This window comes from Dermacentor silvarum, chromosome 10, assembly GCF_013339745.2.
Source record: "Dermacentor silvarum isolate Dsil-2018 chromosome 10, BIME_Dsil_1.4, whole genome shotgun sequence".
Classification (NCBI taxonomy): Eukaryota; Metazoa; Arthropoda; class Arachnida; order Ixodida; family Ixodidae; genus Dermacentor; species Dermacentor silvarum.
The window spans coordinates 21,431,539-21,444,124 of NC_051163.1; the positions used below are offsets into that span (position 1 = coordinate 21,431,539).

General features: G+C 45.4%; 1 protein-coding gene across 15 annotated transcripts in view; it reads left to right on the top strand.

Moving 5' to 3' along the window:
- The window catches only part of LOC119465801 (phosphatase and actin regulator 1), a 150,842-nt gene that overhangs the window by 117,402 nt on the left and 20,854 nt on the right, over window positions 1-12,586 (top strand). For 13 of the 15 annotated variants that reach the window (XM_037726260.2, XM_049657220.1, XM_049657223.1 and 10 more), the window contains 2 exons: window positions 7,118-7,312; window positions 11,363-11,578. The exons of 1 other annotated variant lie outside the window; for it this stretch is intronic. In XM_037726260.2, the coding sequence (XP_037582188.1) occupies window positions 7,118-7,312; window positions 11,363-11,578 (411 nt within the window). The remainder of the gene's footprint in view (window positions 1-7,117; window positions 7,313-11,362; window positions 11,579-12,586) is intronic. One more of the 15 variants, XM_037726264.2, reaches the window with a different exon arrangement.

A 12,586-nucleotide genomic window follows, 5' to 3' on the forward strand; every position in this document is an offset into this window, starting at 1 on the left:
TGTGTATCTGTAGGTGAGGCTTTTAACGCTCTGAAATGCTGCCCTATTTCTCTTAGCTTCTATCTCTTATATCTGCTCCTCTGTCCACCCTTCTTTTCAATCTTACAGGCTTGACCTTACTGTTCAATTCGTAAGAGTCTCATTTCATATACTTCTCATTTCTCATCACTTGTTTGTCTTAATGCGATGTCACACTGCCACAGTTGTATGACGATGCAGGAATGTTTAACCCCTAAGCTCAGCTTGCCTTTGCAATGCTATTGATAACTTTTTAAGATGAATACAGTTCCATTACAACTGCACATGCCTCTTATAAGCCAATAAGAGCAGCAGATTTGAGGGTTAGTTGAACGAGTGCACATGGCTTCATTGAGTGCCATTCTGGTGGCTCTGTGCGACATTGAGTCATTAGGAATTAATGGCACTGATGATTGGGTGCCACAATTAAGCAGCTGAAAAGCTTTAATGTGCTAAAGTGTGATTAACGGTTCTTGTCTATCATGAAAAACACATCTGCTTGGACACTGACACTATTACGCACCTGGGCAGTTTTACGATTCACTGTAATACATGGAGGAAAAAGATGCGATAGCAGAGGTTGCTAAAAGGGAGCACTGGTAGCGTATTTATTTTGTTAATTGAGACAAATATACAGCTGGAACGATACTTTCGCTTGAGCACCAAACTCGAAATTTTGCTCGGTGACTTTTTTTTTTTTTTTTTTAACTACTGCTTGAAACTGCACTTCAAAGGACTGGCTTCAGCAAACAAACTCGCCATCAACTGTGCTGTGCAGCGTCGCAAGACGTTTTGCTGCGACAGCTTCCAAATGACACTAACGCCGAGCAACACTCGCCCAAAGTGACAAAGTTTAGCTGTCCTACACGAGGGGAGTTGCTGTTTCGGATCTATAGGGTATATATATATATATATATATATATATATATATATATATATATATCCTGTCTGTTTTGTGCATTGTTCATAGATGGCAGCACCATGCAGTGTGGGTAAAATTCATTTTAAAAAATTTCTGAAACGGTTGTTTTATGCTGCGACTTGCCGAAAAAGAAGTCGCATTTGGGCTCTGTGCGTGGATGCTGCGTGCACGAAGGGAAGAACTGTGGTTTTTTGACATTGCAGTTCTAATCATGATGATGATAACTGACTTACGAGATAGGATTTTTTTTTTTTTTTTCTTATGTTGATACTGTAGCTTGCAACGTCTCTTACATTTACATTTTCTGTCACACCTTATTTCTGACCTCTGTCAGCTGTTTTCCACATTTCAAAAGTGCAAACTACCCGTCTGGCTTGCTTTGATAGTTCGTCCTACTGCCCTTTTAGAATCTGTGCAATGTCACTGTCAGCACCTACGGTAGCAAAACCTAGTGCACCGTGTAGAGAATGGGCCGCTGAAAGACGCGTGGAAGCAGTGTACGAACAAAACCGAAATTGGCACAGTACTCCTGCGAGCCGCTTTTGGCACGCCTCGCCTCACCTCACCCTCAAGGCGTCAAGACAACTTTTCTCCATTCATTTCTCTAGCCTATTTCTTCCTTCCTTTTCTAAACCCCTTTCTTTACTCTTGAACCATCCGTGTGCATCTCCTGAAAACCCTGACCTGGCGGTGATGGTGGTAACGCAGTCACGCGCTGCTTTTAATAGTATAACCAGGACGTGCAGTGGGTGGGTGAGTCGCTGAGGTTACCAGTTGTTGCTGTTCTTTCATGTTCTCATTGTTGACTTGTCAGGGGGCTGGCACTCCTCCCCTCGCCTTACCTACATGCTGGTTGCTGTCATTGTGCTCTTCAAATTCCTTTGCTGTCAATTCAAGATGATTCATATTTGAATTGCTCAATACTGAAACGTATCACACTGCCACATTATGGTTGGCATGCCTCGTTTTAAAGGAGTCCAGACGCATATTTTCGATGTTGCAGAAAATCTACCACACACTTTTTGCACATAAACAGATAACTCCTAACCAGAATATAGGCTGGGAAATTCTTACAAAATATTCTAATTTGGTATCAAAGTTGGGTCTCAAAAGGCTGCCCTGATGTTAACATTATCAGGATGTCCTGACAGCTGGGCAGAACTTGCCGAAGTTGTGTACCAATAAGGAGGGCAGGTATTAAGACAGGTATTAAGAAATGATAATGAACAAGAGAGCTGCGCATGTTTCTTTCTGAATGCTTCATTCAGAAAGGGGCTTTTGACTCATTCAAACCCTTTTGTTTCATCATGCTAAGAAATTTGAAAATAAACGAATTTTTCTGGCCAAGGAAAGCCTAACGAGATATTTATTGAGAGCAAGATAACCACAACGCAACTGCAGTGGAAGAGTCATCAAAATGTTGCACATTGATGAAACTTTCTCTCTCTCTCTCTACTTCAAATGGCAGTTAATGAGCTGTGGTGTGGAAAACATGCAGGCAGGCTCTGGCGAGTGGCACTATCGGTAAACACAAACACCAAGGTGCGCACTGCAGGGGCACAGGAATAGCAGCGACGGAAAACCAAGTTTTCAGCGCTGTCGCCACAACCCCTCATTGGTTGGCAGCCTCAAAGAGGGTGCCGGTTCACTTATCCTTTGCGCATCCGCAAAAGCTTACTACGAAGCTTGGCGAAGAATACCGTGGCACACCTTAACAGAGCCCATTTGCCCCTCTCCTAATTGGAGCAGTATTCTCATCAAACCTAATTCGTACCCCCACCAAAACGGGCCTGCTCAAAGATGCCAGAGCACCCTTTACTTCTTTCATTCCTTCTATCTCCCTCCCTCTCTCCTGCGTTGCCGACGACCCTGAGCTACGTCTTTTTTCGTCTTTTCCGCCGTCCTGCCTCCACTGTCTGTTCCACGCGTGCCAGCCCCTCTAACAAACGATCGCTCTCGCCGTCGCCACCACCACCACCTCCTCCTCGGGCACGCTCGGCGCTCTTCCCCCTCTACGTCCTCATTTGCGGCTCCCCCACTCACCTTGACTCAATGGGTTATTTTTGGGGATGCATACCTCCCGCATCTCCGTCCCCCCCTCTCCACTCCCCTCCCCCGCCGCCTCCGCTACTCGCAAATCGTCGGCAACGGCGGCGACGTAGCAGCTCCTTCCGGCGCACTCAAAATTCCAGAGGGCTCTCCTTCGGGAGGTGTCTTCTCCGTCTTCTCCGGCAGCCGCACACCGGTCCTGCGCTGGCTTTTTCTTTTTTCAGCCCCCCCCCCCCCCCCTCCGCTCACTCGCGTGTCCGGAGTCGTCGTGCGTGTTCCGTGCCGTCCTGTCGCTGCTCATTCGAGGCCCTTTGGCCCATTTGTTGCGATGCCTTTGCAAGTTTGTGTCGTTCACCCTTAACGTGCTCCGTCGTCGACAGCCAGTGCTTCGTCTCGGCCGCGCACCGGTTTGCGCATGTTTTGTGTTTTTTGGGATGAACTGAACGAGTTGGTGTGGCCAAGCATGCGGCGCTAGTGAGGATTTCGCCTCGCCCGTTCGTCATGGAGAAGGGCGGCGGGCAGTTTTGCAAGAAGACCATGGGTAGGCATCTTTTCCCGTGTTTGTTTCTTCTCTCATTTTGTGCCAAACCGTGTTTGCGAGTCGGGTTCGCGCCTATCACTCGCCAGGTTTGGCTTCTTTTCTTTTGTTGCATGGCCCCTTTCCATTCACCGTTGCTAAAAATATATCTGTAACGATCTGGGCAGCTCCCTTCCTTTTCTCATCTCCCAGCCGCACACTTGACCCCGACACTCACCCCCTCCTGAAAGTAGTTAGCGTGATTTGCATAGTTTACCTTCTCTCTTTTCCATCTTTCTGTCTGTATGTTTCTTTTTTAGTGCCCAGAAACTTGCACAAGAAGCCTTCTGGCATTCTCTATCCCCACGTAGCACAGATTCTGTCTGTCTCTCCTCTCATTGCTGTGTTTTTCTCACGTAGTTGGATGTATTTGGTGCAACCACCCCGTGATATCGTGGTCTTTTGCTCGACCGTTGATCTTGTGAATGGAGAACTATTAACACTTAGCGCTTGTCATGCCACCGTCGGTCTGGCTGGTATAAAATGGTGGCTGCAGCGGCTATCTGCTGCCAGATCTGTCTTGGCAGGACTCCCGTCTCCTCGCTTTTGCGCATCGTCGCCTCATTTCCCGCTCCCAACAATCCGGTGCTTGAGAAGTGCTTCATCATCCCCGGTGCACTTCTGAATCCATCTTACGATGGCTCCTTGGGTTTTCAAGGAGGCGGTTGTCTGAATTGCTCGTAGGTTTTTGCACCGGGTGACAAACTCGGCATTGTGGGTGTGCAGTGCTCATAAATTGAAATTATGTTCTATGACGTGTAATCACTCAGTAGCTGGTTACTCAGCATGGAGTGTTTCCAAGTGTACGTTTGGGAGTCTGAATTAAGCCACGGTTACAAGTGCAGGTGAATCTGGAAACGAAACAATGCATTGGAGTAGTTTTAGAATCGTTCGCATTTGAATTTATGAGCATTGTATGGTATTTTCGAGAATTTTATTAGGTGTGGTATGGTCTATTCATTGTCATCGCAAACATGCTTGGCAGTTCTCCACTTAACACAGTTCAGATAGAGCAGCAGTGCTAGGGTTACCTTTCTTAGTTTACAAGGCAGTACTTCACTCATTTTTAAGCACTTGAGCGCTTCTGTTTCAAGCACTAAAAGGTTGTCACATTACTAATAGCATACGGTTATTAGAAGTGCTTTTCAATGTTCAGCATGAGTGAGTTGCAGCATTATGAAAATCTGACATGAGGGAAGGGACTTTTGAGTTCATAAAGATCATTTGTCATCATTCTCTTTTTTTCTTTTTTTTTCTCCCACTCCTTCAAGTTTCCTTCGCAACTCTACACTGTCTGGTAAAGGCATGACTTGGTTTTTGTGGGGCCTTTGCAGATCGCTGCCTTCTGCCTCTTGTACTTACGTTTGGCTGATTATTTTTGCATAGCACATGACACTTTGAATGTCATTTGCCCTTTTGTCATGCTTCAGTATTTTTCTTATTCTTCTAATGTCTGCATATTATACTGCTTTCTTTATGTAAGCAACATTGTCTCTTAGACACAAAGCTCTCTGAACATTTTTTGTTCCAGACTTGTGTCAGACATTATCTTCTCCTTTACTCTAATTGTGGAAATGTCTTCTCTGGCTTCTTTTATGTTTATTTTTCATGCTTTTCATATGGTTTACTACTTTGTTTTCTTGTGAATCATGTCGGTTACTCGAAGCAGGCAATGCTCCTGTTGTGTCGATCATCATGGTGTCAAGAAGGTCTCGTCTGCACATCACCTCAACATCACGAGCAATCACTTTCTGCAACTCCTTCTGCAACCCTTCTTACAAATGCTGCTGCTTTGCTAATTTTCCTTGCCCTGTTAGTTTTTCCATCTCTCTTCACTCTTTCATGAACAACCACTCGAGTTTCACACTATCGGAAAGCAAGAATCGCTTATGAGACTAAACTAGTCTCTACGACGTGGTTGGCTAACGTTCTAAGCACTGGGAGGCCCACAGCTCTTCGCATGCTTGCATCGCCTGGTGGCTGAAGAGTCAGTTCTCCACTTACCGCAGTTGCTGCGACAACCAAGCACTTTGCCTCAAGCTTGCACTCTGAGCCACCTGATGTCACCAGTCTACACTTGCTCCTAGGACACCTCGATACACCACACCTCCGGGTAAAGCACTGATGTGTCTTACCGGATGGACCCCAGACAGCGCGACTCCAGTAGCATAGCAATTTTCAGCAGTTCAGGAATTGTTGCAAAAATATCCCTAAATCTGTTCAATTCTTATACATCAAATTAATTAGAGAACATGGTTTGAGTACTGCAGCAAATCAGTGTAGCGGTGAAGCTCTGCTTGACCAGTTCAAGGCTCTAGCCAATCTCTGTGGCAGCGCTGGCATTGATACTCCCCTTCTCGCATCTTCATCTTTCTCTGCACCTTTCTACGCTTTGTTTTTCAACATTAGAGAGCTCTATGCTGTCCTTATATAATATTTCTGTTTACAAAATGCCGGAAAACAAGGCATAGATGGTATCAGCAGCAGCACTCGTAGCGAGATCTTGTGACGTTTTGTTCAGTTAACAGTGCCTCGGAAAACGTTTTTTTGTACTGCACGAGTGTTCTCGAGAAGCTGAAGTAAAAGAACCGAAAAGAGATCGAGCCACTACATGTCCACTTCTGCTGCTTTCTAAGCCTCCCAACACCAGCAGCCAAATTGAATATGGTTGTGGCAATTGCAGTTCCGTCCTCTTGTTGAACTCGGCATCACAGCCATCACTGAAGTCCATGTTCCGGTATTCTGTAATTACATGTATTGAAATAAGCTGAGACTCTCTATTTAGTTACTCGCTCACGCTGGTTGTAGTGCTCCCAAGTTATTTTTAGGGGTGCGCAAATATTTGCTTTTGAGACCCAGTGGAATACAAATCTAATATTGCCAGGCACAAATGAAATATCCAATACTGAATAGTTTTCAAATGATGAACAGCTGCTTTCACTGTTATAATAGAACAATGTTCACATCTGTTAATGTTAGCGAGTTCCTGTTGTTACATTGCATGTTGTGTAGCCTTGCTTATTACAAGCACCAATCGAGTATTATAGAACAAATCAGTAGCTAGTTCGCATGCCCTGGACTTTTTGGAGCGTGTGAAGGATGCTGGTTCAGCCGCTAATCCAGCTCGCTAAGCGACATAACTTGCTCCAATACCCAAGTTCACCTTAGATTTATGCCTACTATCGCCGTAGGGATTAAATTTTATCATACCTTCATCCAATTTTATGTTTCATTGATCGCGGTTGATGATTTTGAAATGTTGGAACAATTTGTAAAGAATAATTTTTATTTACAAATAGTTACAAATCGATTCAAAGACCAAGTGAAATAGGACAATATTGGATTTGTTATTCGAAAGATATTTGTACACCCCTAGTTATTTTGCTTTATTATATTGTTTTATTTTCATTTATTTTTATATACATGTTTTTTTCTAAATTAGTCTTTCTTTAGTTTTTGGCCCCAGTTGCACGCTGTGGCACGCACCATCTTCGTAGTGGTCTCCTCACTGGCCCCTCCTTCTCTCTGCCCCGGCATGGCGGCGCTTGCAGGGGAAACTGTGACCCCACCCTCCCCACTGCCTCCCTCGCCCTCTTCTTCCCCCCAAGCCAATGGCGCGGTTGTGTCCCCCGACGAGTCGGAACCCGATAGCACGTCTGTGATAGCCTCCGCTGCCCCCGCTTCCGCCGGGGACGAAGCCGCAGCGCCCTCCTCCGCTGCCTCCGAGGCAGAGAACCCCGCGACAGGTAGGTGGCGCCCACCCCCTCTGCCATCCCTCTCGCGCGGCAGACAGGACGAGACCCATGGTGATGCCCCCCCACACTGAAGACATTCTCCTTTGCGTTGCTTTGTTAGTCTACAGTTTTGAAGGATGGGAGCAAGTGATGATGGTTGTTTTGTGACTGAAGAAAGATGAATGCACGAAACGACTGGGGCATGAGAAGGGATCGGCAGTTAGTGAACAGGGGAAGCCTCGGCTAGGAGCTGAAGTTTTGACGAAGGGACCTGTCTTTGCGAGGCGATGAAGACAAGTCGCCTTGTCGAAACTTTGGCTCCCACCTGAGGCATCTCTCATTGACCTACTGTAAACCTGTATATCTTCTTGTTTTGTCAGGACACAGGTAGGAATGCTAATGCGAAGATACGGCATGTGCCGTGTTGCATATGACTGTGGGTGGTGGCGCAGCTTATGGTGAATCTGCCATAACTTGCATGATTGTTGGTTGGTGTAGACACATGAAACATGGCACCTTTTTTGTCACACTAGTGTTAGAGAGTTGCCACAGATTTTGGGAACTGTCGTGTGTTTAGTGCAGCCCAAAGAAATGACTTCTGATGATGCTGCTAAGATTTGTTAGTTCCTGCTGGTAGTGCACTGTGCACGGCCTAAAGCTTTGCGATTCTTTGGGCCTTCAATGGCACCATGTTTACCTTGCGGCCTTCATAACAACACAGTAGGCCAAAAGTGAAGTAGCATTAAGAGTGCAGTGGGGCCAGTCACAAGTGTCTGTGTCTTCTATGTGCTTGTCATTGTGATGCATTATGCTCAAATTGGGTGGTGTTGCCACAGTTTCTGTATTTTTATTTTGGTCAACTGTACATATGATCTGAAAGATGCATCCCCGCTGCATCATAGCTGGCAGCTTTGGGATAATGCGTGCTGCAGTCCAAATCTGCAGTCAGTTGGAGTGTGTTAAGTTTGTGCAATGTCCCCCTGTTATTGCTTGCTTTGCTGATGGCTCCTTTCGTAAGTGGTGTTAAGACAAGACTGAATCACTCGGTGCCATTTGTTCTACACATTTAAAGCAAAACCAAGTAGTGTAAAGTAAAAAAACAAGAAACAAACAAACAAGAAAGAGAAATTAAGCCACTGCTGTTCTTTGATGGAACATTAAAATGTCTAGTCACTCATTATGTTTCTGCTTATTAGTAAAAACGGTGCCAATTCTCCAAGTGTGGGCAGTGTTGCTGTACTCTTATCAGAAAGCATGCAGAGCTTGGTAGAAACTGTGGCTCTCATTGTAAGCTTGGTGTGAAGCTGCTAAAACTTTAGATTAGAAACCACAGTGTTCTGCACTGGTGTGTCTTTTGACATGACATTCATGATCGCTCATGAAAGTTGTTGCAATGTCGCTGCGTTTTCAAAAAGCTGAGCTGCAGGAAAACTGTCGGATGCTTGTAGATTTTGCAGCCTTTCCTGCATCTACTTCTTTACAGGCACAGTAAACAATTGCAAGCAATGGTTTTTAGGTGGATTGCTGCAGCTGTTTTTATCTTACGCTTTTTGTGTATCCTCAAGTTCACTTGTAATCTTTCAAGTGGTAATAATTTTTGTGTCTTTTATGCACCATTTACAAGAAGTTGTGCCTGTAGGTTATACCTTCAGATAAACCTGGTCGTTATTACTTAGCACTGTATAAAGGTTTGTGGACAGAAAGGCTTAATAGGCGTCATTAAAAGTGGACTCTAAATCACGAGAAACTCTCTTGTGTCACCAGCTTTGCTTTGAAACATCGTGAAGCATCTGATGTACAGGTTTTAAATGTTCTAAAACATACTCTCACCAAATAACAAAAGTTCATCATAGCTGTTCTGACGTTTAGGGGCCCATTAGGGTTCCTTGTTCACGATTGTGTCCATCCTCGCCAGACAGGTTTCCATCAAACATTGGACTATGTGTAGGTTTTAAGTACTTCTCGTTGGTTTACACTGCCTCAAGACATACAATTATGTAAGCCAGCACAATTTGTGGCAAAAGTGGGCACTCCGAAGAATTTTTGAAAACGAGGAGACTGAACGTGCGTCGTCTGCGATGCATTCGAGGATGTGTCCGACCTTTTCCGCTTCCATCTTCTCGTCAACCATCCGGGCATGCTTACAGAACTTTATTCAGTGCGACGACTTACGTGGAGGTTATTGTGCATGCGCGCATCGCCTTGTGTGTGTATCCTGCCACATGAACCTGCATTTTGGCGAGATGCGCTTCTGTGCGTGCGCCCATTCCCAGCAGTATGCTTTGATCGTTCCATTTGTCTGCGAGTGTTTGCTGACGTGTGCTTTCTTTTTGCTGCGAGAATGTCCTCATCTTGTATGGCACCACCACAAGCTTGCGAGAATTTTGACACTTTACTCTGTTGTGCACATACCAGTCAACGCTACAGAGGCTAGACAGACTTGTCTCACTGCTTGCATGTGGGACCAAAACCAGTGTGACATGTCAAAACAAGCTACAGGTATGCTTCATGTAAATCCATGCAACATGAACTCTCGTACCTCGACGTCTCTAAATATGGCGTAACCATTACTAGGAAGGCGTCGCAAATCTGAACCTATTTGCCACGGAATGACCGGAGTTGGCATGCTTATGTGGCCGTTGGCCCCAGTGCACTGTTTGAGCTCACAACCAAAACCTAGTATGTTGCATACAGAAAGCATGAAGGTGCACAAATAATACATGATTTGGCATAACCTTGTGTCTGGAAGTTGTAGTTGTAGCATGTGAAGAAGCCATTTCGTTGAAAGTGCCTCAAATTGCAAACAACTTACTGCGAAACTTGTGAGCCGAGACTTCTACGACTGCACAATTTGCATAGCTTCTGCAGCATTGCCTGGTATGGGTAAAAGGGAGTATAAAATTGTTTCACATTTCTCAACACAGCAGGCTACGTACAAAAGCTATAGGAAAGTTCAGCGCCACATCGTTAGAATGGTTCGTTAGATATCCATACTTCCGTCGAGCTTCACAAATGCTGTCCTACGTTGGACTTCGCTTACTTCATTTAATGTTGTCGTAATGTTGCTGTTGTAACAATGCTTGCCTGTTCTTTTTTATGTATGTATGTGAAGAACCTCTGTAGTTGTCAGTTGTTCTCACATTAAATGCAGGTCAAAAAATGGGCAAAAAAGATTGTGCTCTTACTATAAGGACAGGTTGCCAAACGATTGCCAATTAATTCTGGCAACTGGTAGTTTAAATCTGCCACAATTAATTGCCAAGTTGCCAATTAAGTGAAGAAGCCAGTAGCCTAACTCGTGTACTTAGATGTAGGTGCACATTAAAGAATCCCAGGTGGTCAAAATCAATCGGGAGTCCCCCACTCATAATCGTACCTCGTAATCAGGTCACGGTTCCTCATTTGAGTTGAGTTTATTTCATATTCAGAAACATGAGGGAGTGAGAGATAAAAGCCGCCTTATTGGCTGTTTGACGAGCTTGCACTCCCTGTACATGAACGCATGTTTTAGCGCATAAAACACCCAGAATTTGATTAACCCCTTCCTTGCCACGCTATTATCCTGAATTCTGACCAAAAATGGCAAAACTATTTATGGAGTGCAATGTAGACCATGACCTGAGCATTTAGTTACACAAAATTTAAACTCATTACAAAACTGAAACTTAACAGCAACGCAAAACAATTGCAGGAAAATGAAGTGTCAATCGATGGGGAAATTAAAATTGCAACAAACTGAAAGGTATCGTGGACGAGCTGAGCTCGTCCTAGGTCAGTTTTTACCAGAAACGTGCGAACAAACGCAAGCCCGTACATGGTGCAGAAAGGGTTAATTAAGCCAGTAGCTTAAATTTATGCCAGGCTAAAGTGTTTTGTGTTCACTTGGTGCACTTGATTGACTGGTGTGCTTCTGCCTTCGCCTGCCTCCTTCCCTTTCTTCTTCCTCCTCGAAACCTTCCTCCGCTGCTCACCACCACCACCGTGTCTGTGGGTGTGCGTGTGAATGTGCGGCCGCCACCCCCCGCATGGTGTTGCCCCCCATTCCCCGACGGCACCCCACAGCACCCCCGATCCTGCTGGACATGAGCTCTCTGCACCTGTCCCCCGTGGGCCACAGCGGCGGCGGCGGCGGCGGTGGGGGGGAGCCCCCTTCCCTGGAACTCCTGACCCTCTCGGCACTGCCAGAGCCTCCTATAGCAGTGAGCGAGATCGGACCCATCCCGCCCCCGCCAATGTTCTCCAACCCGTCGCCCACACTAGGGCTGCGGTTTGCCGAAGGTTAGTTTGGAGGTGACCCTCTATGCAGACGTTGTAGCTGAATCCCGGCCACGGTGGCCGCATTTCGGTGGAGGTGAACTGCAAAAGCGCCCGTGTGCTTGCGTTGTAGTGCACAATAAAGAACCGCAGGTGGTCAAAATTAATCCGGAGCCCTGCACTACGGCGTGCTTCATAATGAGAACTGGTTTTGGCATGTAAAACCCCAGAAAGAAGATGAAACTAGAGAATAGAAGAGGCAACTTTCTCATCAGCAGTGTAGCTTGTAGTATCACAAACGAAGCATGAACGGGGAAACTACATAGCGCACTCAAAGCCCCACTGTAACGAAGTTTTGTCTGACGTGACAACACTTTCATTATATGCAGTACTCATTATAAGCATGGCTGGTATGATGTAGAGATTCCCTCCACTCGATTCTACGCCAGTCTTATCTTCACAGCCAGCTGATCCCGTTGAATAACAGGGGCGAAGCACCCCTATCACCAGTGATGAAGCGCAAAGAAAAAGGAATAGCATTGTATAGAACTGTTACAATATCGTGGTGCACGTAACAATAGCTCCAAGCTCTGCCAAATAAACACCTTTAGAGCTATAATATTTTTATGTAACAATATAGCAGTTACATGCCCATATCAGTGAGAAACGGGCGGATACTGGCAAGACAGCTTGTAGGAAAAAGCATATAAGTCTGCATTGACGCATACTATTTTGCTGTCCGATGAGCAGTACCCTAAGCTCCAACGAGACACTTTCCCACTAAAGAGGCCGCTGTTGAGGTCATCAAAGTGCTCAGGCATGTGTGTGATGACTGGTCAACTTCCTATTATCCAGCGAAGGCCAATTTTGGGATTGAAATAACGAAAATTTGTGCCCACAGAAATGCGTGGGCGCAGGCCAGGACTTTTGGTTTGGATCGAATTAACTTTAAGATCTAACTAAACCGAGTTGGATTAATGGAAGTCTACTGTATTAGTGGCAATGGCTACATTTTACTGAAGAGACTACTGA